This window comes from Lepidochelys olivacea (genome assembly GCF_965140295.1).
Source record: "Lepidochelys olivacea isolate rLepOli2 genome assembly, chromosome: 6".
NCBI classification, from domain to species: Eukaryota; Metazoa; Chordata; order Testudines; family Cheloniidae; genus Lepidochelys; species Lepidochelys olivacea.
This window is the reverse complement of record NC_140416.1, coordinates 112,184,352-112,212,297: the sequence shown is the minus strand read 5'-3', so window position 1 is coordinate 112,212,297 and position 27,946 is coordinate 112,184,352. Positions and strand designations below refer to the sequence as shown.

The window sequence follows — 27,946 nt, the reverse complement described above, 5'->3', positions numbered from 1 at the left end:
GAACACTTTCACTGCAGATTTGACAAGACACAAAGAAGGTACCAATGTGAGTTTTCTAAAAATAGCTACGGCACTCAACCCAAGGTTTAAGAATCTGAAATGCTGTCCAAAATCTGAGAGGGACAAGGTGTGGAGCATGCTTTCAGAAGACTTAAAAGAGCAACACTCTGATGCAGAAACTACAGAACCCAAACTACCAAAAAAGAAAATCAACCTTCTGTTGATGGCATCTGACTCAGATGATGAAAATGAACATGCGTCAGTCTGCACTGCTTTCGGTCGTTATCAAGCAGAACCCAGCATCAGCATGGACGCATGTCTTCTGTAATGGTGGTGTTCTCACTTTCAGGTGATGTAAACAAGAAGCAGGCAGCACTATCTCCTGCAAATTGTAACCAACCTTGTTTGTCTGAGTGATTGGCTGATCAAGAAGTAGGACTGAGTGGACTTGTAGGCTCTAAAGTTTTACACGGTTTTATTTTTCAATGCAAGTTTTTTTTGTACATAATTCTACATTTGTAAATTCAACTTTCATGATAAAGAGATTGTGCTACTGTACTTAGGTGAACTGAAAAATGCAATTTTTGTTTTACAGTGCAAATATAAAATGAGCACTGTACACTTTACATTCTGTGTTGTAACTGAAATTAATATATTTGAAAATGTAGTAAACATCCAAAAATATTTAAAATAAATGGTATTCTGCTGTTCTTTAACAGCGTGATTAATCACGATTCTATTTTTAAATTGTGCAATTAATTGTGATTGATTTTTTTAATTCCGTGACCGCCCTATATATGAATAACAACTTTTCAAACATATCTTCTTGCAAGCCCTGTATTTGTATCTACCCTAGGTTTGTAGCAGCAATAATTTTTCATATTATGACTTTTTAATGTTTTCAGTTTGCCTTTAACAAGGGCGAGCATTTATAAAATTGTGGAGCTCTTTTTAGAGGCAGGAGGCTTTTTATGGTGACAGAGGTGCAGCACCAAAAGTAAGTGGAAGGAATGTCCATTAAACTAGATCTTATGCTGCTGTATTACTGTGGTGCCATTACCTGTTAAAAAGGTGCCTGGCGCTGAAAAAGACGCGGAGGGGCCCTAGGTCTAAAGGGCACCTGGGCTCTATGGAAAGGAGGGCCTTTGCATTGCCTTTACCAGCCAGGCGTCCAAAAGCCCCCACTCCGGCGCTGCTGTAGCTCACGAAAGCTCATGCGCAAATAAATTGGTTAGCCTCTAAGGTGCCACAAGTCCTCCTTTTCTTTTTATAAACCGTTAGTAAGAAGAGGTGGGTGGGTCCTTTTGCCGGTTTGCTTCAGTGTCACAAGCGATGGGCGGATCTTGAGGCTGGCTAATGTATGGGGCAGCAGATCCTTACGGGAAAACGGACGGGGCACCCTCAAAGAATGGGGCTCACCTACCCTCCGCCTGAAATCAGAGGCGCGACAGCCTGCGTGCAGCAGCCGGGGGCGAGCGGCGAGCAGCAGCTGGAGGGTAGAAGTACTGCTCGCCCCCGCGTCGCTGCTGCCTGCTACGCGCAAGGCACCCAGCTGCCGCGGGGGCTCAGCCGGGCGCTAGGGCTGCCCGGGGACTGCTGGCGGCACAGCCCCGCGCGCCGCGCGCGAGAGCAGCCGCCTCCCACCAGGAGAGAGGAGCGGGCGGGGCTCGCGCTGCGGCAGAACTGCGGCTGCGCCCATTCCAATTGGCCCAAGGGGAGGGGGGGAGCCGCCCCCTCTGGCTCCGGCGGCTTTGGTCGCTGCTGTTGGGTCGGCAGAGCCCACCCCCCCAAAGCTAGCCGGCCAGTGAGAAAATGGTTGCTGGGCTGGCTTGAAGAGCCGCTGGCCAATGGGAGCAGGGCTAGCTGCCGGCGGGCGAGGCGCGCGCAGTTGCTCCCCACCCCCACCCCCCCGCGGGCTGGCCGCGGTGCTGCGTGCGGAGGGGAGGAGCTGAGGTGGCCGCGGCCCGGCGGGGGTGGCGCTCGCCTCCTCCTGGAAGGCGTCCGAGTCCCAGCCCCGCTGAGGGAGCCCGCCCGCCCGGCTGGCTGGGGAGGGCAGAGCAGCCTGCGAAGGAGCGGGCGGCCCCGCTCGCTCTTCTCCCAGGTGAGGGACCGGCTGGAGCGGGGCGACTGAGCAGAGGCCGGGCGCGGGGGAGAGGTGCCGTGCGGGGGGACTTGGAGGGAGGGAGGGAGGGAGTGGGGGGCGGGGGGGGGGACCTGATCTGTGGGCGGGGAGGACCTGGGTGGATGGCTGCGGGGTGGGGCTGGGACCTGCGGGGGGGCTGGGTGACTGGCTGGCTGCTTGCAGGGACTCGGGCGGGTGGGAACCGGGCTGGCTGCGGGCAGGACCCTCTGGGAGGGGACACCTGGCGGGCGATATTCAGTCGGGGCTGGGCTGAAGCGCTCAGAGCAGTTATAATTAGCCTGGCTGGAATCTCTGGAAGTCGGGGAGGAGAGGAACTTTTCACAGTTCAGGAAGCCCAAGGTTATCTTTGGTTTTACTGCTGCTCATTGCTGCTGGGGGCGGCACAGGCAGCCGATTTCAGGAAGTACCCAACTTGTCTAGTCCCTTTTCACGAAGGCCAGATGGTGGCAGGCTCCCCTGGGCTTTATTATAAATGGTGTATTTGCTATAGTAGCTGTAGGGATGGCGGCAGGGAAGAGACTTTCTTGGTCCCCGTCTGTGTGTGCTCTATCATTTGCAATTATTTAGCCTTCTGAAAAATGCTAGTTGCAGCCGCTACATAACTGCTTGCACCTTTGTCGTATGTCTTCTCGTGTCTATTTTATAAGCTCCCAAGTTTGCCTCAGTTTCCAGCAGATGGCTCATACTTACTTCTCATCCTAGTCTCTTATATGAATATTGCAAATTTGCCGCACTAACAAGCGTGAGCAATAATTTCTGCTCAAGATAGGGCTGGAACTTATTGAGAGAGGCTGCAGCCATTTAGAATTGAGGTGCCTTCACAGAGCTATATGAGAAGCTTGCATGGTGGCTTTTTCTTTTATATCCGATTCAGCCAAGTGTTAGATCTCTCAATTCTGTGGGCACTAAATTGAGTTCAACTGAGTTGAAATAATATAAAAAAATAGATACTACAGTGTTTTTAAGTTAAAAGTGGACCACAAACAAATTGGTACTGAAAGAATGAACATAGAGTTGGAGGGGGACAGAAAAAAGAGGAATATATTTTTATAGTCTATAAAACTGGTAACTATTTACAGAATAAGCAGTTAGGTTCCCAGCATATGCTAAAAATGAATGCTTTCTAGTATATAGGCCACTTGTGTTTGATAGTCTTTTTGGTATTTTGTACTGTCTCTCATTGCATACCAGTGTGAAATGAACTAAGAATGGTAAACTGGTGGCTTAGAGCATGAAAATGAGTTGTAGTTAGGAAAAAGATCCTTTTTCCAATTAGCTAATCCTCTTTAAGGTCTGTATGTAAAGACATTAAGATCAATACATCTTGAATTCCAACAGTCTTTCCAACCAGAGATCAAATTTTAAAGGACATTACATATTTTTCACTTTTGTTAAAAATCACTGTTGCATTATGAAAACTTTTTATTAATCTCAAGTTTGAAACTAAAATCCATTCTGACATGAGTGTGCACACTCGTGTTTCCAGAGTGAAAGACTATAAAGACTATGAGGAGTACTTGTGGCACCTTAGAGATTAACAAATTTATTTGAGCATAAGCATGGCCTATCAACCATGTTAGTGCTTTTTTAAAACAAAAAAACTAGTCATGCCTTTTAATGTTAAACGCCTACCCAATGTTAAAAACAACTCTCTAGTTGTTTTTAAGCAACCTATTTTAATTTCTTGTCAAGAATGGCGCAGACCTTCAAAAAGCCAATTTATGTGTGTAGTAGGGAGTTGTATCTGAATAGTTGTCTTACTGTTCGGTCAAATTGGCAGCCTCAAATGGAGGGTATCCTCCTGCTGGATTATTACTTCTCTTTTTACCAGCTGGTCCTGTGTGGTGGAATTTTGAGGTGGAAAGGCAAACAAACCCATACGTTTTACAGAGCTCTCTGTTGCCAGATGCTAATAAAGTAAGGTGTTCTCTGTTAATAGAATATTAGAACTAATTACTAAGTTAAATGTACTTACAGATAACAACAAAAATATTGGTTTATGAATAATTAAGTATGATTGTTGAAATGAAGATTTTGAACTGAAAAGCTAGTGCTTGATTACAAAGGAATATGTTTTCAACTACATATAGTGTTGATATTTACTCTAGTGCCGAATTTTCTAAATAGACAGACTTCTGTGGCTAGGTCCAAGTTTGAAGAAACATTACAGCCACAGGCTGAAAAAGCACTCTGCTACCAACAGCACATGGGATTCCAGGGGGCAGATAGCCGAAGTCAATGGAATTATGACAACTTACATCAGCAGAGGATCTGCTCCCAAGAATAAATGAGACTATCAGAGCACCCAGTTTGTGAACCTCAGTGGAGGCTGAACAATCCCTTTTACTACACCCTCAAGCCTTCGCCTAGTCCACTAGCATCACTTGAACTTCAGCCACCAAGTTGCAGTTTCTGTTGTGCACTGACGAACCGTGCACACTGTGCTCTCTGGATATGATGAAAATAATACTATGTTGTGTGGTGTTTTGCAAATTTATGGCTCAGGTCAGTTCACTGTATTCCCTAGTGGCCTCATATGTACTGAAGATGAGGAAATTTGGGTAATTACTGTGAAAAATATTTTCATTAAACTAAAACTTAAGAAAATCCAAATCTGGATGCCTAATGTCATCTCCCAGTAGATAACAATCAGTTTTGAAAATGTATGTTGTTCAAAAAAATTTACTTAACTTGGTCTGCCTGTTGTCTTTATGGTCATATTAGAAATCCTCTGAAAGAGAGCAATTTGTTGCAGCATGTTGGATGAGATGATGCAAAATTAATATAGCTGAAACTGGTACTTCGTGGTCAGTTTTCTTTGTGTCATGTTTAATTATGGAAGGTGATTACCATTTAACATCTGCTGACAAAATATAAATTAGAATTTTAAAGTATGAGCCCAAGGCATCGGATGAACTTAATTTTGACTCTTATATCAATTCAGGTTTTTCAGTTTTATAGTTGTCCTATTAGCACTGACTATCTAAAATGTCAGTTTAAGAAAGTTGTCTGAAATTTCATGCCGGTTTGTCTTTGTTTTACAAAACAAAGTCTTAATATACTATGTCATAGTAATAGAACATTTTTATAATTCTGTCCTAAAGTTGCATCATTCTACTGAAGCGGATGACTTGGGCTGTTATCACAGTTGTATAGTTCAACACCATTTCGGATGAATGCGCTTTAAACAAAATCTAGAATCTTCCTACCTTTCTAGCTCTTGTAAAGGTAATGTTTTTTCTGTGAAATCTTATTTTTACCTGCACAGTTTCTGTTATGCTTGTAGCTAGACTCTTAATATCCAGCTTCTGAATAACTTTTTGTGGTAAAATCAACAGTCCAAAATGACAGTGGGCTTCTTTACGCTTAGTGGATAACGTAAAATCTTCAGATTATTTGCTTTGAATAGCATGTTTTATGTGAGGTTTCTGTTCGGTTAAACATTATAGTGTTACAATAAATTGTTTGCATAAGACCCCATTTTTCTGGGTTTTAATAACTAGGGCCCAAATCCTGCAGTGAGCTCCATGGTGCATGCTCGTTGGCTTCAGCTGCAGGAATTGGAGGCCTTATGGGGTAAGTCTACAGTGCAAAAAAATAAAAATAAACTGTCCAGGACTACAGACTCCAGCTCACACTAGAGCAGTGGCTCTCAACCTTTCCAGACGATGGTACACCTTTCAGGAGTCTGATTTCTTTCGTACCCCCAGGTTTCACCTCACTTAAAAACTACTTGCTTAGAAAATCAGACATAAGAATACAAAAGTATCACAGCACACTTACTGAAAAATTACTTACTTTCTCATTTTTACCATATAAAACAAATAGATTGGAATACAAACATTGTACTTACATGACAGTGGATAATATATAGAGCGGTGTGTGCAAGTCATTGTATGAAATTTTAGTTTGTATTGACTTCCCTAGTGTTTTTGTGTAGCCTGTTGGAAAACTAGGCAAATATGTAGGTGAGTTGATGTACCCCCCGGAAACCTTTACATACCCCTGCTTGAGAATCACTGCCCTAGAGCAGTAAAAATAGCAATGTAGATGTTCCCCCTTGGGCTCAGAAACTCAACTCTCTTGCTTAGTTTCAGAGCCCAAGCTCCAGCATGACTACAAACATGTACACTGCTATTTTTAGCTATGTAATGTGAGCCCAAGTCTGTAGACCCAGGTTCTGAGGTTTGTTGTTGTTGTTTGTGTTTGGTACTGTGGACATACCTATGTTATGTTATTACTGCGCTCTCTTGTGAGGCAGTATTTCTGATATATGCTGCTCTACCATGAGATCTTGGGTGTGATTAAAAGAATGAATCCCAGTTTGGCCGGATCAAATGTTTTAATGCACTTTAGTGAATTATGTGAAATATTGAAATGTTTCTCCTCATACATAAGGCCATATGCTTCCTTCTCCACCCCTCCGATCAGTTGCATTTATTTATTTTGGTGGTGGAAACTTCTCTGATTCTCTGCCAAATCCACATACTAGCATTTCATCATTCTGAATAATCTGAATTCTCTTGACAATGGGTTTTCATCTGGATCACTGAAACTTATATGCAGTTTCTGTCTGTAGTTTTACATGTGTGATCACATGCAATAGTTTTGCATCTTCAGTAGATAAGTGACTTGAAGAAGGAGCAGGTTTTTTCCAACTGTTTTCTATCAAGTAAGAAAAACTGGTAATAGGCATTACATCAAATCTGCTGATCTTTTAATTAGTTTGTCAATCCAGCTGTATTTTGCTTTGGTGAACCACAGTTAAAAAGTTAAAATTTAATTAAACTTTTGCTGCAGTTTCTAGATTTACTAACTTTTGATCATGTTTGGTTCAGCTGAACTGTTCTGTTATGCCTTAGCTTAAATGACAGCCCTCCCCTTCTTCCTGCTGAAACCCTTCACCCAAAATCTCAGCTGAAATGTAGCTGCTGCAACATTTTATATACTAAGGGTACATACTTGCAGGGTTCACATCTGAAAGTGGAATCATACACACAGATGACACAAGTTTGGGCACAACATTTTTAAAAGATGGTTATGTCTTTTTTTTTTTTTTTTTTTTTTTAAAAAGCCATGCTACCTCATTACACTCTCCTGCAAGTGACTCTAGTGATAGATGTTAGATGCTAAGAGTACTTCTTGTTTGTTGCTATAAGCAGTCGCAGAGACATAACACCATGCTGTTTTAGCAGGTAAAAATACAAATCCTGACAGAGCTGCTTCTTTCCCAGAATGAAATACCAAAACTAATAAGGAGCAGTAAGTGAACAGCTGTTCGTTTTCTGTACACAGAAAACTGATTAGCGTTGCTTTACAAAAAATGATTTGTGAATGACGTACCTTTTAAGTGTAGAAAGTCTTAGCATAATCTTTATTGCTATACTTTTCCTTTTCACCTCTTATTTTTAGATGAAGGTAAAACTTTTCACTTGAGTAGCACTTTCTATCCAAAGGACCTTAGTACTTTACAAACACTAGTTTAGCTTTGTAACACTCCTGTGAAAGTCTGAATTATCCTGTGTCTACAGATAGTGAAACTAATGCAGAGAAGTTACGAAATAGAACTGAGGATTCCAAACTCCCAGTCCTGTGCTTTATCAAGGCTGTCGTTTCTCCGTTTATTTCATTTAGTGCTCTTTAGACTCTTGCTTCTATATTAAAAACATTGTTTGGAAGGTGGATTGTCCTTGTTTGTAGTTTATGAAAATCTTAACAATCTCTTGTTGTTGTGTTCAGATAAGTCCCGCTATTACTATTAAAAGTTATATGAAGCATCTGTCAGTATTTGGGGACCAAAAATATGTCCTGTTCTAAAATCACTTCACATTATCTGTTTCCCTTTTTGAGGAGCTATTTCCTTTTGGATTCTAGCTCCAGTAAATAACTTCACTGCACAAGAGCTTAGATTTTTGGAAGTAACAAAGATTCAAGGCAGTATGTGTCAATATTCCTCTTTAAACCATTTCAGACATGCATACCTCCTATCTCATCTCATACCGGTTAGCTAAAATAAAAAGCAAAATGCTTTTAAGTAAGTCTCATTCTGTCCATAAGGCTAGAGTCATAGCTTATCATTTAGTATAATATGTTGAATCCTTCTTGTCTCACTTCATAAAATGACCCAGCCCCATTGTTAATAGAAACCTGAGTTGAACTGTAAAATCCTCAGGAACCTTGGCTAGCAGGGCACTAGTTGTGATTATCCAATCATGCCTTGCTGTGTTATGTAAGCTATTTTGGGTTGTCAGTGTAAATCCATTCCTAATGTCCAGCCTGGTCACTTCTGTTTTGTCCCTTGATCTCTGCTCCATTAACAACACTAGCTTCTCTACCTCTTTGCTGCTCTTGTCTCTCTTTACAGGGGGGAAGGGAGGGAGGAGCCATTGCAGGAATACTCAGCCGCCAGTTGTCGGGACCTTACTGTGCTAGGTGCTGAGATAGAATGTGGGTAGATATGCTCCCTTACCCTTGGATGTTTACCGTCTAAGACTGGATGCAACAAGTACATTAGTTAATACATTAAAGATTGTCATGCTCAGATACTACAGTGATGGGAGCCAGAAAAGTACCACATATTGATAGGTAAGTGGCAAATAGTAGGCAGGAAGGAGAAAAGATGAGGATGACAAGTTCACACAGTTACATATACTAGCTGTATGCACAATTTGGTTCTGAATTATAACTATTTCTAAAAGTCACCTACAACAAACTTCCTTTCTAGATGCCCACTGTTAATTTGCTGACTTACTGTAGGTACCTCTATGTCTCTGTCTCCATATCTCCTTCTATGTTGTTCCTAGTGCTTGGAACACCACTCTTTCAGAATCTATTCAAGCCCTTAACCCTCACCTAATTCAAATTATTGCTAAAATCTCACTTCTCTAGTATTGCCTACGTTAAATGAGTCTTTACAAAAAAGAAGTATGAGAACTTAAACTGGGTCATCGTGTAAAATCTCCATAACCTGTGCCCTTTCTTGCCCTATCCTCTTGTCTATCAAGTCTGTCACTTATGTTGTAAGTTTGGGGCAGTGAGACTTGTCTTTTAGGTTTTTTATCTTAAGTGCCTCATACAGTCATATGGGCACTCTAAAATCTGACATTTTGAAAGCATATCAGTCAAACTATATGCCGTATCTGAATGAGTCAACAACATGATGCAGTTGTGAATAAAGCTAATATAATTCTGGGGTGTATTAGCAGGCGTTTGTATGTAAAACCTGGAGGTAATTGTTCTAATATGCTCGGCACTGCTGAGGCCTCAGTTGGAGTACTGTGTCCAGTTCTGGGTACCATACACCAAGAAAAATGTGTACAGATTGGAGAGAGTCCAGAGGAGAGCAACAAAATCAATAAAAGGCTTAGAAACCTTTCCTATGAGAAAAGGTTTAAAAAAAAAATTGGCCTGTTGCGTCCTGAGGGGGGGAAAAAAGATTGAGGGAGGATCTGATCAGTATTCAAATATATTAGGGGCCGTTACAAAGAAGACTGATCAGGTGTTCTCCATATCTGCTGAAGGTAGGCCAAGAAGTAAGGGACTTAATCTGCAGCAAGGGAGGTTTAAATTAGATATTAGGCAAACTTTCCAAATGTAAGAGTAGTTAAACTCTGGATTAGGCTTCCAAGAGAGCTTGTGTAATCCCCATCACTAGAAGTTTTTAAGAAGGTATTGGATGAACACCGGTGAGGGAGGGTCTAAGTTTACTTGGATCCTGTGTCAGCATGGGGGGCTGGACCTGATGACTTTTCAGGGTCCCTTCCAGCTCTACATTTCTGATTTTGACTTTCTTGGTATAGTTATTCTACTTTATTAAGACTTGGAAATAAGAAGGGCAAACATGAATGTTGTGGCTATTTCCACAAGGTAGTATACCCGACTTAAGCCTGGTCTACATTAGAGTTAGGTTGACATTAGCTGTCTTACGTCAACCTAACTGTGTAAATGTCTATGCTGCAATGTTCCGCCCACCGATTAACTCGCCCGCTACGCCGACCTAATAACTCCACCTCCATGAGAGGGGTAGCGTTTAGGTTGGTGTAGTTAGGTCGACACAGTGTCTGTGTAGACACTGTGTTGCTTACATCGCCTGTTGCTGCCTTTGACAGATGGTGCCCTGTCAGCCCCGGGACTCCGGCTGTTGGCCCAGGGCATTGGGGCTCCGGTTGTCATTGCCCCATAAGGCCCCACTAAAGTTGGTGCAAGTGCTTCTGGTGAGGACATGCACCACCGACAGAAGGAGCGTGGTGTGGACACAAAGACCTGATTTAATTACTGTGATGGTGTAAGTGGACCTAACTTAAGTAGACTTAATTTTGTAGCATAGATATGCCCTTAAACAGGCATAAGTACAGTAAAAATGATTGTAAAAGTAACCCCTCACCTGTGCAGAAAGAAAAGCACCAGGAGATCCAACAAAGCCAAGTCAGATTCTAAAGTCAGAAGGACCCATTGTGATCAGCCAGTCTGACCACCTGCATAATGCAGGCCAAATGCTTCCTTCGAGATTGTGTTCATCAGCATGAAACTGTAACAGCAAATAAATACCAGTTAGCTCCAGTGCTGGGTGTTGTTCATGAGAAGGAAAAGTGTGCACACGTATACAGTAATAAATTCTATAAATTCACTTTCTTGGATGCTTTCTCTCGTTAGAACTGCATGTGGTGCAAGTTTCAAAGTTTAACAGTGTTGCATACATCTAGTAGGATGTTTTATGAAAGGTGTAGAAAGAGGAAACAAGGAAGTGGGCTTGCCCAAGCAGAAGTAATGGGAGATTCTAACTCAGTCATTCACTGCTTTCCTCCTGCGGCTGTGTCCAGCTGCGCTTCCTCACCACATGTCAGGAGCAGCTGCTCTGCAGCATCAGTCCCTGTGACAGATGGAGCTGGTGTCTTCCTCTAAAATTGTAGCACTTGTATAATCTGCCACAGGCTTCTCAAGGTTAACATTTGAGAGCCTGGAGTGTTTCTTTTGCATCGCTGCCTGCTCTAACCAGGCTTCCCATTTGGCATTCTTTGCTGATGGTTGATCAGTGACATGCCTCCCTGTCTCCTCCCACTTCCTTCATACTTGAGTACAGTTTAGAATTGTGGCCCATGGTTGCTTTCTCCCAACCCAAAGGGGCAAAATTCCTGTGGAGCTACCATGGGGCTTAAGTGAGAAGCATGCTGCTCAGCCAGCACCTACTCCAGACTGGATCTGTGGATGTGAGCTCCTCTCTCCTTATTGACATGGATGGGAGTGTTTGGCCCTCTTAACAGTGAAAAGGAAGCTGCTTTTGATTTGTTAATGGTCAAGAAGCAATTAGGCTTTCAAAACTCTTAATGTAAGCTTTCCATGATAAATGACCTATAACTCAATGTTGGTTCACATTGTATGCTAACTTTGGTTAAGTAGATGTGAGGACAGTACCCAAAATACATAAGTGTAGAATTCCCTATTTTTAATTGTTCTTGTGTGCATGATGACCAGGGTCTCCAATGGAGACCCTAAATTATTTTCTAAAATGTGTTCTAGTTTTTATAGATAACTTGTCCTTTCATTTCTAACTGGATAAGTACAAATCTCAGGTTTATGTTGACATAGGCTTTAGTCTGTGCTCACTTTGTATATTTACAGTACAATTTTGAAATCGGTACGCACACAATCATTTTGCTAGGGCCCTATTTTTGAGTGTTGAGTAGCTTCCTGGAATTAGGCTAAAGCAAGGATACACTTCACAGCAGTTTCCAGAAGCTCCTCCTACAATTCTAGCATGTCCAGTTTGTGCTTCTCTGTTGACCAGATTGTACAGTTCTGTCAGCTGTTTGAAAGGACTGACAACTGGAGAGCAGTAACACAGGATTATCTGGGTATGGAATTGATAGAGGTTGGTTCTTCGTCTGTTCCAAAAATTATAGTGGGAAGTGGATTACAAAATTAAACAACGTGGTCATAGTTCCATGCTGTGTAATGGAGCAGTACAAAAAAAGTACCTGAAAAAAATTACAGTTCTCTTAAAAGTTAAGTTACCCATAGAAACCTGGAGCAGCTGTTAAAAATATACTCTTGTGACAATTTGACAAATTATTTTATACTAGAAAGTAAAGCAAAAGGCCTGATAAAATGTGGTTTATTTGGTAAGAGGGGCTTCATGTCTTTTGTAGGTCAACATTAGAGTGTATTTGACACAGAATTGAAGTGTAAAATGACAGTAGTATCATGGTTACTAGTGGAAATGTTAGCTGCAGAGTTATAGCAAGCTGCTTTGGTTTTATCATCATCTTTAAAATTTCCATACTTATAAAATTATCTAGCTTCTAAAAACAGACTTGCAGCATTAGTGCAGTTAGGCAGACAGCCACATTAAACAGGCACAGTTAAGGCTGCTGCAAATAAGACTAGGTATTCTAAAAGTCTCACCCCTTCTATGGATTTAGAAATAGATTTGATTAAAAACAAATTTGCTTTGCTCTCAGTCCTCTTCATGTACTAAAGAGTTTTAAGTCTAATGTTTAGAAAGCTACAGTGACTAACTGTATTATTCTTAAACATTTCTAGAACAGCTAGTATTAAAGAGGTAGAACTTATTTTGTTTACCTATTGTGGGGGGAGGTAAGGGAGGGCATTAATGCATGTGTGTGTTGGTGTGTTGGAGTTTTTAGTGTGATAGGCACACTGTGAAATGAAAAGTTAAAACAAACTATATAAAACTGTTTCATGCAACTTTAAGGTTTTTAATGCCCATGTCTCTGAAAGTTTCAGCGCCCTGAGCTGGAATTTAGCTGAGTGTCTCCTACCTAAAGCGGATAGGTTTGCATTAACTAAAACACCATGCACCTCTCTGAGAGAGAATGTAGGGATTAGCATTTACCTATATTAGTGAAATTGATTAGACATATAAAGGTTCCTGGATTGACAATGAAGCCTAAATATGTATTGCAGAAAAATTACATTAAAATAACTTGAAGGTTGTGAAGTCAAACATTCAAAAGTTAGGAAATGCTAGATTTAGGTTTCCTGTACAACCTTAATTTGGCCCTCTTTTACATATGTATTAAGATACTGTTTTTTTCATTCAGTGTGCAGGATGGATGACGCTCCCTGAATGGGTAAGCTATTCAATATTTTTTATCCTTGTTCAGCATGTGGTTCCAGGCCATTTTGCTGCACATTATCTAAACCCTGCACTGATTGCAGAATTAGATATTTTCTCATGGCTTTTCTATGACACTCTTAACTGTAGCAGATGGCTGCTTTGCAAACATTAATTAAATTACTTTCACAATGCTCCCATGGGATGGGGTAGTGACATTATTCATAAAATAGATTTCCCCCCACAAAGATTGTGCCCCAAATTGCCAGAGTATTCTAATTTTGGTTGTCCAATTTGAGATTATGTAGGCTCTGATTTTTGAGTATTTCACATTATTTTTGCATTTTATATGTTCAAAGCACATTTTCTATAGACTTGATCTACAGTTAAGAACTCAGCATTTCTGTAAATCGGACTCCAGATGTCTTAAGTTGAGCATCCAGAAAAAGAGAGAGACAATTAATGACCACTTTTAAAAAGTTTGATTTAGGTGATTTGCTCAGTATAGTCTCTAGTCTTGTTCTTTGAAACAATTGAACTATTTCTGTGAAAAACTTCCACCCAGATAGTTGAAGTTTGGCAAAGTTAAAACCAACTGAAAGCAACATCTTTGTAATGGAAAGTATTAGGCAACTTAACAATAGATAGAACTACTAGCCCCACATGTAACTTAAAACTTCATTTTGAATGGCAAATTTGATTTCCTACAGGAACATCCTAAAGTCTGTATCTGTGTATATTGATGTAGGAGTCTCACTTTCATTCCTTTCTCACCTTCCTGGCTTCCCCCCCACTCCTTCCCCATCTGCTCCCCACCCTCAGTTGTTCCTGAGTGCTGCTCCATCTCTTGCATCCTGTTACCTTAGAGGAGACAGCACTCTTCAGTTATGGTCCAGTTCAGTTCAGCTATGACGCAACACAGAAGATGAGTACTTGTGGCACCTTAGAGACTAACCAATTTATTAGAGCATAAGCTTTCGTGAGCTACAGCTCACTTCATCAGATGCATATCGTGGAAACTGCAGCAGACTTTATATATACACAGAGAATATGAACCAATACCTCCTCCCACCCCACTGTCCTGCTGGTAATAGCTTATCTAAAGTGATCATCAGGTGGGCCATTTCCAGCACAAATCCAGGTTTTCTCACCCTCCACCCCCCACACAAATTCACTCTCCTGCTGGTGATAGCCCATCCAAAGTGACAACTCTTTACACAATGTGCATGACAATCAAGTTGGGCTATTTCCTGCACAAATCCAGGTTTTCTCACATAATGCCTGCTGACTAGGTTCAGCGGTGGCCTAGAAGAACTGCATCATGCTACTGAAGATGCCATGGCTTGGCTAGACGACTCTGCACACGCTAAATAATGTTATGGTCCAGGCAGATGGATGCATCGGAAGGCCTGCAATATGTTCTGAAAATCTGAGATGGGATCATTCTCTGTGGTGAAGGGGGGCTTTCTTCCTGCCATCCCCCTCTACCCAGAAATCTAGCAGCAGGTTGTCTTAATGGAAAATGTGTGGTAATGGACTGTCTGCTAAAGTAGTCAGCTGGACTACTGCTGGTTGTACGCAGTACTCACATGAAAGGGAAGTTGGGAGGCCTTCTGCCTTGTGCTGGGCTTGGATCCTTGCGTGGTAAGGATCTGGCATTAATCTGCCAGTGGATTTCTAATTTGATTGTTTAACGTTCTGTGTTTTTGTGTTGAGTCTGGGAGTAAACCCTTTCCAGTTGTATGGGCAAAACCAGGTCCAGGCTTTACCAATGTCTTCAGCAGAAACTGAAGTCCTTTAGTTTTTCTTTTCTCAGAACTGCATATTATAGCTGAGTGTTAGCCACGCTGTGTTCTCGCTACAGTAATCAGTTGTCCCTGCAACCGAGTAGAAAAAATACGCTTAACTCAAATATAGAACTGCTTGTTTTTTTTAAATGTGTATAGTAGTAGGACTGGTTAATATCTAGGCATTGTTGTTTTGAGCCACTTCATAGAATCAAAGTATAGGACTGGAAGGGGCCTCAGTAGATCACCTAGTCCAGTCCTCTGCATTCAAGGCAGGACTAAGTAATAATTAGACCATTCCAGAAAGGTGTTTGGAGGTTTTTAAGAACAGTTAGACCAGGGTTTCTCAAAGTGGGGTCCATGGACCCCGGGGGGTCTGTGAGGGTACTCCAGGGGATCCACGAGTCATGTCCAGGGCCATTGGCCCTGCTGATCAACTCCTCCCCCTCCCTCCTAGCACCTCCTGCACACTGCTGAACAGCTGTTCCACGGTGTACAGGAGGCACAAGAAGGGAAGGGGAGGAGCGGGGACGGGGCACGTTTAAGGAAGGGTGTGGGAAGAGGAGGGGCGGGGGTGGAGCAGGGACAGGAAGAGGTAGGATTCTACCACCCCCCTAGGTAATTTGTTCCAGTGCTTAAAAATTCCTGTCAGGGTTTTTTCCTAATGTCCAACCTAAACCTCCCTTGCTGCAATTTAAGCCCATTGCTTCTTGTCCTACCCTCAGAATTTAAGGAGAAGAATTTTTCTCCCTCCTCCCTGTAAAAAACCTTTTATGTACTTGAAAACTGTGATCATGCCACCTGCCTGCTCCCCCCGTCTTCTCAAGACTAAACAAACCCAGTTTTTCAATCTTTCCTCATAGGTCATGTTGTCTAGACCTTGAGTCATTTTTGTTGCTCTTCCCTGGACTTTCTCCAATTTGTCCCACATCTTTCCTGAAATGTGGTGCCCAGAAGTGGACACACTATTCCCGCTGAGGCCTTAGCATGAAATAGAATGGAAGAATTACTTCTAGTGTCTTGCTTACAACACTCCTGCTAATACATCCCAGAATGATGTTGGCTTTGGTTTGCCACACTGTTACTGTTGACTCACATTTAGCTTGTGATCCACTATAATCCCCAGATCCCTTTCTGCAGTACTCCTTCCTAGGTGTCATTTCCCTTTTTTTTGTGTGCATGCAATTGATTGTTCTTTCCTAAGTGGAGTACTTTGCATTTGTCCTTATAGAATTTCATCCTCTTTACTTCAGACCATTTCTCCAGTTTGTCCAGATCATCTTGAATTTTAATCCTATCCTCCAAAACACTTGCAACTCCTCCCAACTTGGTATTGTCCACAAACTTTATAAATGTACTCTCTATGCCATTATCTAAATCATTTATGAATATATTGAACAGAACTGGACCCAAGAACAATCCCTGTGGGATCCCACTCAGTATGCCCTTACAGTTTGACTGTGGTGATTACTCCCTGGGAATGGTTTTCCAATGAGTTATGCACCCACCTTATAGTAGCTCCATCTAGGCTATATTCCCTAATTTGTTTGAAGGTCATGTGAGACAGTATCAGAAGCCTTACTAAAGTGAAGATATACCATATCTACTGCTTCCCCCTATCCGCAAGGCTTGTTACCTTGTCAAAGAAAGCTATTAGGTAAAGCTATTAAGACTGTAACTGTCCCATGCACTTCACATTTTTTATTTTCCTTTTGCAGGTCTTAAGATGATGCACCAACAGTGACTATAAAAAATAAAAAAATAACTAATATCCAGCATCAAAGGGGCTTCCTTGAATATCTGCTGTTAACATTTCAAACTTCTTCCCACCCTAATCTGTGTTGATGTAGGCATTGAATATTGATTTTTTGATTTACAATTAATTGACTATTCTTATCTATTGTTAGGGAGTAGCATTTACAAATTCCCATACCTTACCAAAAAGTCTAAAGGATGGGCAAGTCACATCTGACTGATTTATTTATAGTATGCAGAGTTGTTGTAGCTGTGTCAGTCCCAGGATGTTAGAGACACAAAGTGTGTGAGGTGAGAGACAAGCTTTTCAGCTACACACAGCTCTTCCTCAGGTCTGGGAAAGGTACTTAAGGTGTCACAACTAAATACAAGATTGAACAGATAGTTTAGCATAAGTAGTAAACACATATTCTGAGGTTCATTCCAGGTGAAGTGTCCAAACACTGCACCATTAACAGCCTCCCTCGGAACACCATCCATGCCACTATGCATTTCACTTTCCTATACATCTACATCCCCCATAATGACTACATAGCTGTCTGCCTCAAATATTTACAAGACAGTGGACAACCCTCAGATATCCACTACATTGTTTTGCCAAACTCCTCCATTTCATGGTCAGCCATAACAATTTTACATTCAACAACGAACACTTTGTCTAACAATTGGAACAACCATAGGTGCTAGCATGGCTCCCCAGTATGCCATCCTCCTCATGGGACCTTGAAGAAGAATTTCTGGGTAAATGCACCACAGAACCAAGGATATTCTGAGGACACCTCAATGATATTTTTCGTCCTCTGGACAGATTACTTAAAATTCCTTCTAATTCCCACCACAATTTCAACCACCACCACCCATCCATTAAACTGTCTCTGGTATGCTCCCACACTAACATCAAATTCCTGGACACCACAATCAGCTTCAACAATGGAACCTTACAGACAACTACATTCAAGAAACCCATGGATCAGTACACCTATCTTCATAGATACAGTAACTACCCCAAATGCACCAAGAAATTTATCTACAGCCAGGCATCCAGATACCACAAAATATGCTCTGAGGAGAAAGTTCAGAATACACATTAGCGCACTCAAAACCACTTTGACCAAACAAGGACACTCTGCCAGAAAAGTAGCTCACATCATGGAACAGGGCACCCAAATACTCCAAGAGAACCGGCTTCAATACAGAAATAAAACCCCCTCTGACCGCACAACCCTAGTTGTCACCTACCACTCAACACTGGAACCCATCTCGGGTATCATCAAACTACTACCACCCATACTCAATGGAGACCCCATCCTGAAATAAATCTTCCCTGAACCCCTTTTTCTGGCCTTCATACAACCCCCCGACCTCTCCAAGATCACCATCGGAAGCAGGCTCCCCACAGACCAGGACACACCAACTCAAAGCAGCATCAGGCCCTGTTAGAACAACAGACACAAAACTTGCAGACATACCTCCACTTCTACAATGATCAACAACTCTCCACAACACACCTTCCAAGATCCATGGGTCCTTCACATGCCTATCACAACACGTGGTGTACCTCATCCAGTGCACTAAAGGCCCCAATAACAACTGTGTGGGTGAAACCAGACAATCCTATACTGTTAAATGAATTCTCATAGGAACATAATAAAAGACAGGTCCGGTATAGAGAGAGCGCTTTGTGAGATGGTGTTCCTATCTGTCCTCATCAAAAGAAACCTGCACAACACTTTCAAAAGATGAATTTCAGCTCCCAGGCTCATAACTTGTGCTAGACGCTAAAAATCATGGGCTGAATAATGACCGGATTTATGGCTTATTACAACAATCGTAACCCACTAACTGCCCTTTTTGTCTTATGACTAAAAGGGTATTAATGGGCTACTTCACCTTGAGTGGTCTCTTAGAATATGTGCTAACTACATATACTAATCTATTTGTTTGATCTTGTATTTAGCTGTGACACTACCTTTCCCAGACCTGCTCTGCGTAGCTGGAAAGCCGCCCCCCCGCCCCCAACAGAAGTTGGTCCAATAAAAGATATTACCTCACCCACCTTGTCTCTGATTTATTTGCAGGCATTTCTGTGGTGTTGTCTGCCACAGTTTGACTCTCCATTTGCGTGCTGTAAATGTGAGAAATTGTCTGTTTATAGCAAAATGTGCTGTTTATAAATTTTATAGTTAGTGTTATGTTGAGACTTTCATTATAAAACATTACCTCCCTTTTTAGCTTTCTGAAAATCTTTAGATACAATTTTCTGTATGTGTTCTCAGGCTGTAGGTGAATTTGGGGAGAGGGGGCTGAAGGAGAGAGTATGGAGCAAAATCTATTCACTTTTTGAGATGAAAGGGTAGAGGGAGGACTTTTCTGGTGTAAGATTTTATGAAGTGTACTCGCTGCTGAATTTCTCAAGCTGAAACTTTGCAATTAGTTCTTACCAAGGACTACTGCATGTTCTCTTCTCCCACCAGAAATGGAAAAGTAACTTTTTTACACATGCAGTACAAAATTCCTAGTATGTTTAGAGCTATGAGGCTGAAATAGTCCAGAGTACAAAGTTTACTTTCCCCTTCAAGTAAAAAGTAATTTAACAGTGAGGGGTAACTAACCAGAGGAACAATTTATCAAGGGTTGTGGTGGATTCCAGATCACTGGCAATCTTTAAACCAAGATTGGATTTTTTTCTAAGATATTCTCTAGGCATCACTTCAGGGAAGCTTTCTGGCTGGTGTTATTCAGGAGATCAGAAGAGATTATCACAGTGGTCCCTTCTGGCTTTGGAATCTATAAATCTGTGAAAAATCTGTTTTGAGAAGTAAGAACAGATCCAGGAATTTATGGGGTTTCATATAAATGTTGGCAGTTATGGAACAGTTTTGAGAGGAAGACTGAATTCTGGGTGCTGTGTGTAGGTGGGCTGTTTGGGGTGGGAGGGGGGAAGAGCTGCATACCTACGCTGTGGAGCAGTGTTTTCTCTAATTTTTCCCACCCATGTGCAGAATGAATTTTATGTGCACCACTATAGCCAATCGGTCGGTGCACATAACAAAACTCATATGGTGGGGGTGCTGCCAAGGGGTTTGGAGTGTGGGAGGGGGCTTAGGACTGGGGCAGAGGGTTGGCGGGGGGGCCTCTGGGGTGGGGCATGGGATGAGGGGTGCAGGAGGGTGCTCTGGGGCTACGCCGGGGTGAGAACTTCTCCCTAGCGCTCTCTTCCCTACAGCAGTGGGGGTAAGGGAGAAGAGAGAGAGAGGCGCCTCTCCCTGCTGTGGCAGCTCCAGGGCAAGGGCCACAGGATAGGCGCCCCTCCCCCAGCCCCTGCAGGTCCAGGGTGGAGCCAAGCCATGGGAGGGACACCTGGGCTGCAGCATAGTTGGGGCTGGAGGGCTGCAGCGGTAGGTTGGGGGCTGGGTTAAGTTGGGGAGAGGGGCACCCCAGCTGCAGCAGGTCCCCGGGCAGGTTCCCTTGAGTGTTTGCATGCTAAATATGGGTGGGTTCCCTGAGCGATAAATAGGCTGCTGTGTGGCCCAGCAGCATGTAGGGAACTTAGCTGGGGAGTCCAAGATGGATACCTCTGTTTTCAAGGCCTTAACATCTGTGGGATCATCTACAAGCGAGAGCCCACGGGAGCCTGCAGTTGTCATCTCTGGTGCCATGCAATTCCACTTACCTTCTCTAGTAAGGTCACTGAGAAGCAGCAGGCTTGTTTTTCCCCCTTAAGGGTCTTCAATAAGCTTCTACGTGCTCTATTTCCATTTGGGAATGAAACTGCATGATGCGTTCTACTCCCCACTTAGTTCATTAAGTGAGACTGTAGGCTTCTCGTTTGTTTTTTGTTCTTGGAGTTAGAGAGTAGTCTGGAGTGTTGAAGTCCCCAGAAAAGTTGTTTAACCATAAATCAAAAATTGCACTGTTTGGTGCAATGACTGGCAGGATTCTTGACCAGCAATGGAAAGGGGCTGTCCTGCAGCCAAATTCCCTTGCCTGGCATATCTGGACCCCTTCACTGCTGCCTTTTCACTGCCTGTACTTTTAAATTGTCTGACTATTTAGTCGCATCCACACATAAATGGCTTGAAATCCCTGGTGTAATATCTTAAGGCAACATAAGTGCTGACAACATCCATTGAGAAGTTTGCATTTATGAAGGAATTTAAACACGTTTAAGCCCTTTGGGCTCACTGGTGCTTACTGGCATACATTAAATGGGGTGCACTTCACATGTACATATGTAGGGAGCACATCTACATATGAACACTGACTGAAATGTTGTAGCCATGTCAGTCCCAGGATACTAGAGCTTACACAGAGCTCTTCTTCAGGTCTGGGCTGAAGAATAGCTATGTGTAAGCTCGAAAGCTAGTCTCTCACCAACAGAAGCAGGGCCAATAAAAAACATTGCCTCACCCACCTTGTGTCTCAAACACTGACTGAATACGGTTTTCTATTGTGGGAGTGTAGTAGCTAATTTTCTATTCCTCGCAACTTTATTATATTACCCTACCTAGTGGCTGATCTACTCAGTGAGAGCTACTACCTGTATGTCCTAAGTCTCAAAATCCATCTTGTAAGTTTCATGGCACAGGGAGGGACTGTGCTGAATTCAACTGGGGCAGCTGTGTGTTCCAGTTGGGAGAGGAGGGGAATTCAGGAAAGGAAATTTCTGCTTGCAAGGTATATTTTTAGAAAGTTCTGACCATATAAAAATAAAGGTTAATGAAACCTGTTTAGCAATTTTAACTATATTGTCCACTAACAAGTAAATAATATAATGCAAATTCTGAAATATTCCATATAGCTAGGGCAGTTATAGTAATGAACCTCTGTTTACTTGGCAGGATAGCTGTGACCCTTTTTCCTATCTTTATTGAATTCCTCTATAATTCTGTCTTTCTAGCTTGAAAGGACTGTGAGCTCTATTCCAAAATACTTGGCCTAGTAAGCCTACAAAATGTTCAATTAAGAAGTTCTGCAGCTATAAAAAGCTTCAATAGGTTGGATTTGATTTAAATCACTAGTCAGGAAGACCCTCTATTTAATCATGGTTTTCTACGTAAAAGTGCATTCTTGTTGGTTGGTATAACCTTAATACATATTCTTCACAACTCAGAGGTAGATGTAGGTTTCATTTTTAGAAGGTACACACTATACATTTTTAAACAGTAATTTATTTTGAAAACTTTTCAGATTAGTTTTACAGCTATATCAGAAAGTGAATGATTGATTGGTTTTCATTTACCAAAGGTAATTGAAGCAGATAGTTCACCTCCCAATGACTTCATAAATATCTCCCATTCAGCAGGTTAATCATTAATATTTGGAGGATTTTCCTTCCAGGCTGTATTAGGAGGAGAACATCACCAGACAGGCATTTAAATTGTTTTATTTAACTAAAACAACAGTGTTAAGCATTGTGGATTTTTTCTTCAACAGCAAACCTATAATAGTTTTAAAAAACAAGCATATGTTCCTCTCTTCTCACATTTATCTCTGGACTTTCTCCTTGTCCAGATCTATTCCACCCCAAAAATCTTCTGTTCACTGAACGTTCTGAAACTTTGCACTTTTAGAGAGAGGTAAGGGATTGACTCTATTGTCCGGCTGCAAATTTGTGTACAGAGTTGAGATCTGTCATTTCTCTCCTTTATATATTTATTTTAAAAACACTTTTGCTGTTAACAAGCATGTTACCTCTGGAGAGACACACCCACAGTTTGAGAACTGCAAAACTAAACATCTCTGATGGTATCTTCTAGACTGAGCACTGAGTCCCACTGGGTAGATAGAAAGATTAACCTAAATAATCTATACAGAAGCCTGTGGAACCCCTAATCCATGAACTATTGGAACTCATTTACCAAACTTTTCTTAAGCATTACATGAATATATTATCTCATACTATAGAATTCGAATTTATAATCCCTATTTCCTCAAAAAGCATTTTATCCAAAAAACTTGGGGAGGTTGGGTTTTTTTAAATTAACTTTTATCCATCCTGAGCCTCACTATGGTCCTGTTGATGTAATTTTTTGTAGTTTTCTCTATTGTTAAATACAATTTACATCTCATGATTAAATAGCTGAAATTTTTTTTTCTCCAATCTAAAATTGTAAGGATTATTAGGGAATCTAGTTGGGAAAACAGTACATCTTTCTCAATAGAAATAATTCTGGCAAAGAGAGGGTATGCTCCCTTTTTAATAGCTATGTGTGATCAGCTCTCATTAGCATTGATTAACTTAGATAAACTGTCTCCGTTATCCCCACTGCCCACTGTTAGGGATGTAGTGTTAGGGGGCTTATTCCTTCCCCCACTTACTTCCCTGGTCCTTCTCACATGAACAGAGAGCAACAATACCCAAAGTCCAAAGGTGCAAACAATTCGATGTTTATTGGGGTGAACTTCCAGCAAGCATGATTCCAGTTTCCTTCCTTAGTATCCTCCTTCCCAGCTCTGACACCACAGAGCCTTACACCTGTGTCCCTGATCCCATTCCTACCCTTAGCCAAACATGATTCCATCTTCCTTACTCCCATTCCCTGTTCCCATCTCCCCCTTTAGCAAAACATGATTCCAATTTTCTTACCCCCATTCCCTGTTCCCATCTCACACACCCACATGCCCACCCACACCCCGTCACTTCCTTATTGACTACAGATTATATAGTAAAACTTGAGTTCTGCTTAGCTATACCTTAACCAATCATTTTCCTGAAATTTAACTAACCAATCCTAACATATTGTAACATGATTATGTAACCAATTATATCCCACCACCTCAATTAGTTTACACCCAGCAAAATTAATTATACAGCAGACAGGAACAATCACAGAACCAGACAGAGATTATACAGACAAACAACAGCAAAGTGGGAACTATAATGACAAGACAATACAGAAGTGAGGATTTCACATCCCAGCTATTGATAAGTGAGTTCTTGCCAGACAGGATGCTATCAAACTAAGTTTCCTTTTACATTTTCTAGGCACTTCCCTTTCTCTGGAGGTGATAGGAATACAATCCTGTCCTGATAGTGCCGAACAGCCCAATAGCACCTTATTTCAATGTGACTAGTTTGGAATGTGAGGATGTGACCGTTCGCTTCCCAGCTTATGGCTGCCTCTGCTGCTTAGCCAAAGGCCTGAGCCTAAGCACAGGGCCACAAACTGTCACAGTAAGAGAAGGCCCTTACACTGGCAGACAGTGGTTTTGATTCTTTCTTTTATACCTCTATCACTAGCCAAGTGATAAGAATACACCTAAATTCTTAGAGTATAGCCCTTTACAGACAGGCCTGAATATCTATATCCTAACATGTAGCTTTTGCAAAAGTGTGGTGTTTTCCAGTGATGCTTAATTAAAAGTATAAAAGATTGACTAGAATTTTTCTTTTGCAGGTTCATGTTGGGGAGAGGCCTAAAACGCAAGCTGAGTGACTATGAGGAGAACGTGGCTGGTCTCTCAAGTGCCTTTGATTCCAGTCGAAATCTGCCCTATCCACTTAAGAGGCAGTTAGTGCTGAATATGTGCCTCACTAAACTACAAACTTACAAAATGCTGGTGGAACCAAACTTACACCGTTCTGTGCTCATAGCCAACACAGTAAGGCAAATTCAGGAGGAAATGAGACAAGAGAGTAGCCAGCAGCCAATTAATGTATGCAATGGCATTGCTCCCAATCCTCACAGCTACCCAGGAATTGATTCATCTGGAATTTCTTTACATTTGCCTTCAGGTAGTAACCAGCAAGAGTCTAACTGTTGTAACTCGTGGTCTGCAGAAGGCCCAATTGAAAATAGCCTGCTGATGGTTTCAGATGATGACATGTCATCTGCCATTTCATCTATTCTGAAGGATTTGGACTTCATGGAAGATATAAGTCCACCTACGTCTTTGGTTCCAGCTGGAGATGATGAGCCGAAGTCTCCAGAAAACACATGTCTAAAACTAGAAGATGATAGACAAGATTTGAAGGGAGCAGAATGTGTATTTGGTTCCTTTGAAATTTCGAATTCAACCAGTTACTTAAAAGATTTGGCTATAGATGACATCTTTGAAGATATTGACACTTCAATGTATGATTCAGACTTCTGCTCTCCCCCACTAATAGCACCTAGACCACCTGCTGCTGCTACAGAAGAAACATTGAAAAGCTTCCCATCTTGCAATTCTTCCTCAGCAAACAATATTCCAATATGTAGAACAGATTTGAGTGAGTTGGACCATATCATGGAAATTCTTGTTGGATCTTGATATTTATTTTTTTTTAACCAAAGATACTTTCCGTACTGCCACTTAACATTGGTTTGAGGATAAAGCCACTGGCTGGGAAAGCTGCAAGGAATTTCTTTTAAAACAAAACACAATTGTCCACAAGTAGTTCTTAAAATGTCTCAGTTAAAATCAAAAAAGTGGCAGTTTTTAAAATGAAATTATTTATTTGAGAAATTGTGCAATCCTCTTTTTCCTTCTGGGGGTGCATGTGTGTGTATTGACATAAAAACATGCACATATCCTTACCCGCCACCCCTCACCCCCTTTGAATAAATGTTTATGTGCAATTTTTAATTTCAGAAGAATTTACATACAAAGTGAATTTCATATGGGAGTCTCTTATGAAGCCTAGATTTTATTTTTAATATTAAAATACATGCCAAGTTGGCATACATTGGAGTTGCATATTTTGATTGTGCAAATCCATCAGCATTACTAGAGATATAGGTATATTTTAAAAATATTAAAACAAATGTCACTTCCATTTGGTTGGAAAAGCAGACTCAAGACACTTGTCAGTGAAGTATCTTGCATTTTCTAAAGCATTCAAAACTATTTATTTTTGTAAATTTTATAGTCTTTCTACATTTTACTACGTTGTTTCATCATAGTACAAATATAATGTATTTCTAGCTGGATGTGGCTAGTACTACCTCTATAAGCTGAAATGCTTTGACTCTTTCCAGTGCTTTGTCTAAGATTGCAGGTTGTTTCTCTTTTCCTTTTTGTTTCTCAATGGTATTTTTCTGGTGGGGTGGGGGGGACATTTTTTAATCCATTAATTAGATCCTTTGTTTGACAGTGATCTAGCTGATTTGTGAAATTAAGAGTATTAAATGTTTAAAATTTCTACAAGTATTTGCAAATGTAATTTATGTATATTGTCCAATTTAACATTTTGTCAGTATTATGTGCTTAGATTTTAAATCTTGGCATTCTTTAAATTAGCATTTACTGTACAGATAGCTTTTTGTTCTGTTTGGAGAATGCCATGTTTTCAGTCCTGTTTTCACTACAAAGCTTTTTTTAATGTGCAATAATACTTACAGATACACATTTGCACAGATGATGCAGAAAGAAATGCTTTAAATTTAAATTTGTAAAGTAGCACGTTGGGAAAGGTACCTGAAGAGCCAGTGTCTCTGTATCCTTTTAAGAAATGAGTTGAGCATTTCTTATAGTACTAACATTTACTGTTCTGAATACTCCTGAAATGTTCTTGTAAATGTGGTGAGTCACTGCTGATGACTTAAGTACTATCTTGTGAAAGCTCGGGGGTCAGCTCATTCCGATGCAGTTGCAGGACTGGGGCCTAAGTGTGCTGAAAGAATTTCTGTTTCAGATATGCAACAGAAGGGTTTGGTGGGTTTTTCTTTAAATTATTAATTGAAGATGAGGTTTGTAGTGAGAACTGTTTCTCCATGTGATAGTGGGAAATAATTTTTCCCTCAGACTGGGGTCTTCATTAACTTCTGGAGTTGCTTTCTAAACTACACAACGCTTGTTTTCCCTTGAAACTGTAAAACTGTTTCAATATAGCTGTTAACGCTGCAGTATATTTAGGACAAAAAAAGTCTGTAGAGAGCTTTAAAAGCATCTATAGTTCATTTCACAGTGTCACCATTTCCCATGTCATTCCCTTTTTCAGCCAGTAGCAGAAGTGTAGCAGCAATAATGTCTCCATTTTGGATAAAGATAATTTTCACTCATTTTTTTTAGTATGAACTCGCTCATGTTCACTTCAGTGTCTTTTGCTCAGATCACTGCTTAGCTCTCCCCTAACACCACTCAGTGTTTTTAAAAGATGTTTGCTTTTGTTCCATTTGTTCTTTAACTTTTTTGTGGGTGCAGTATCTGAAAAGAATTATGAAGAGCAAGAAAATGTGCCCTAAGTGTTGCATCTCAAAAACAAGGGGTGAAGTCCTGGTCTTGCAGAACAATGGGAGTTTTGCCGTTAACTTCAGATGGGCCAGTATTTCACCTGGGATTTTTAGTCTTAAATACCCTGCAGCGTCGGTTATCCTATGCTAAGATCTCTATTTCAGACCATGTGAGTTCCTCGGTTAGTCTGTCCCTCAAAACTGTGCAAACCCAGTTTAGGTCACATTCTTTCAGCCATCTGGATTGACAATTGAAGGGTATAAATATATGCGCTCAATGTTAATGGTTCTTACAATCTAGAAATTCTGATGGTATAAAACATTCTAAATCATTGGGTAAGGGATCAGTTTGAAAAATGTATAAACAGCTACTGAGAAGGTACAGCTTCAGAATGTACACAGACTGTATTTTGTATAGACTACTCTGGCTTTTCCTCAATCTCTACTTTTGTATGTAAAGATATGCCTCAATAAATCCTTGAAATATTCCGCACTGTGATGAAGCAGAATTGTGGTTAAAGATATTTTTAATTTTGGTCACAGAAATAAAAATTGTGTCTAATTTCTTGTTTGCATTTGCAAATGTGGAATTTGACAGTGCAGTAAATACCACCCTTTTGATTAGTATTGCATTCATATCACGTAGCAAATCGTTAACTTTAATATGTTCCCACCATATTCACCACCCTGCTCTGCAGAAACTTAAGATGTTGGGGGGAATTAACCTCACATGCAATTGCTGTAAACTAATTTTTTAATACACTTCTTGGTAATTCATACAAATTGTTGCATACAGTGGATGAAACTTCACTCTTTCTGTTGGTCACAGAGCTCTTGCCACTAAACTGTAATTCTTAACTGGTTGCTTAGTATCCCAGTGCTAAAACCATAAACTGATATGTAATGCTTTGGGGGGGGTGATATGGTATTTTGTGTAAAAAGAAAGTTTTTTCATTTTTAATTATGCACAAGTTAATTTTAATTCAGTGTAAAATAAAATCAGAGTCTAGATAGTGAGGTCTATGCAGGT

The 27,946-nt window shown here is 41.0% G+C and overlaps 2 protein-coding genes across 8 annotated transcripts in view; one reads left to right on the top strand and one right to left on the bottom strand.

Moving 5' to 3' along the window:
- The first annotated feature begins 1,922 nt into the window (after nt 1–1,922).
- Nucleotides 1,923–27,405, top strand: LOC311522001 (SERTA domain-containing protein 2-like). 7 transcript variants are annotated; one of them, XM_084630807.1, is made up of 4 exons: nt 1,923–2,101; nt 5,248–5,371; nt 13,204–13,233; nt 24,160–27,405. In XM_084630807.1, the coding sequence occupies exon 4, from the start codon at nt 24,164–24,166 to the stop codon at nt 25,013–25,015; it is 852 nt and encodes a 283-aa protein (XP_084486933.1). In that variant the 5' UTR covers nt 1,923–2,101; nt 5,248–5,371; nt 13,204–13,233; nt 24,160–24,163; the 3' UTR covers nt 25,016–27,405. The 7 variants fall into 7 exon arrangements, with proteins under 7 accessions (XP_084486933.1, XP_084486932.1, XP_084486934.1 ...); XM_084630806.1 differs by lacking the exon at nt 5,248–5,371; XM_084630808.1 differs by lacking the exon at nt 13,204–13,233.
- CLBA1 (clathrin binding box of aftiphilin containing 1) overlaps nt 15,070–27,946 on the bottom strand; it is a 39,504-nt gene continuing 26,627 nt past the window's right edge. Inside the window, exon 7 of the mRNA XM_084630802.1 lies at nt 15,070–15,094. Coding sequence (XP_084486928.1) covers nt 15,085–15,094 — 10 coding nt within the window. The 3' untranslated portion in view covers nt 15,070–15,084. The remainder of the gene's footprint in view (nt 15,095–27,946) is intronic.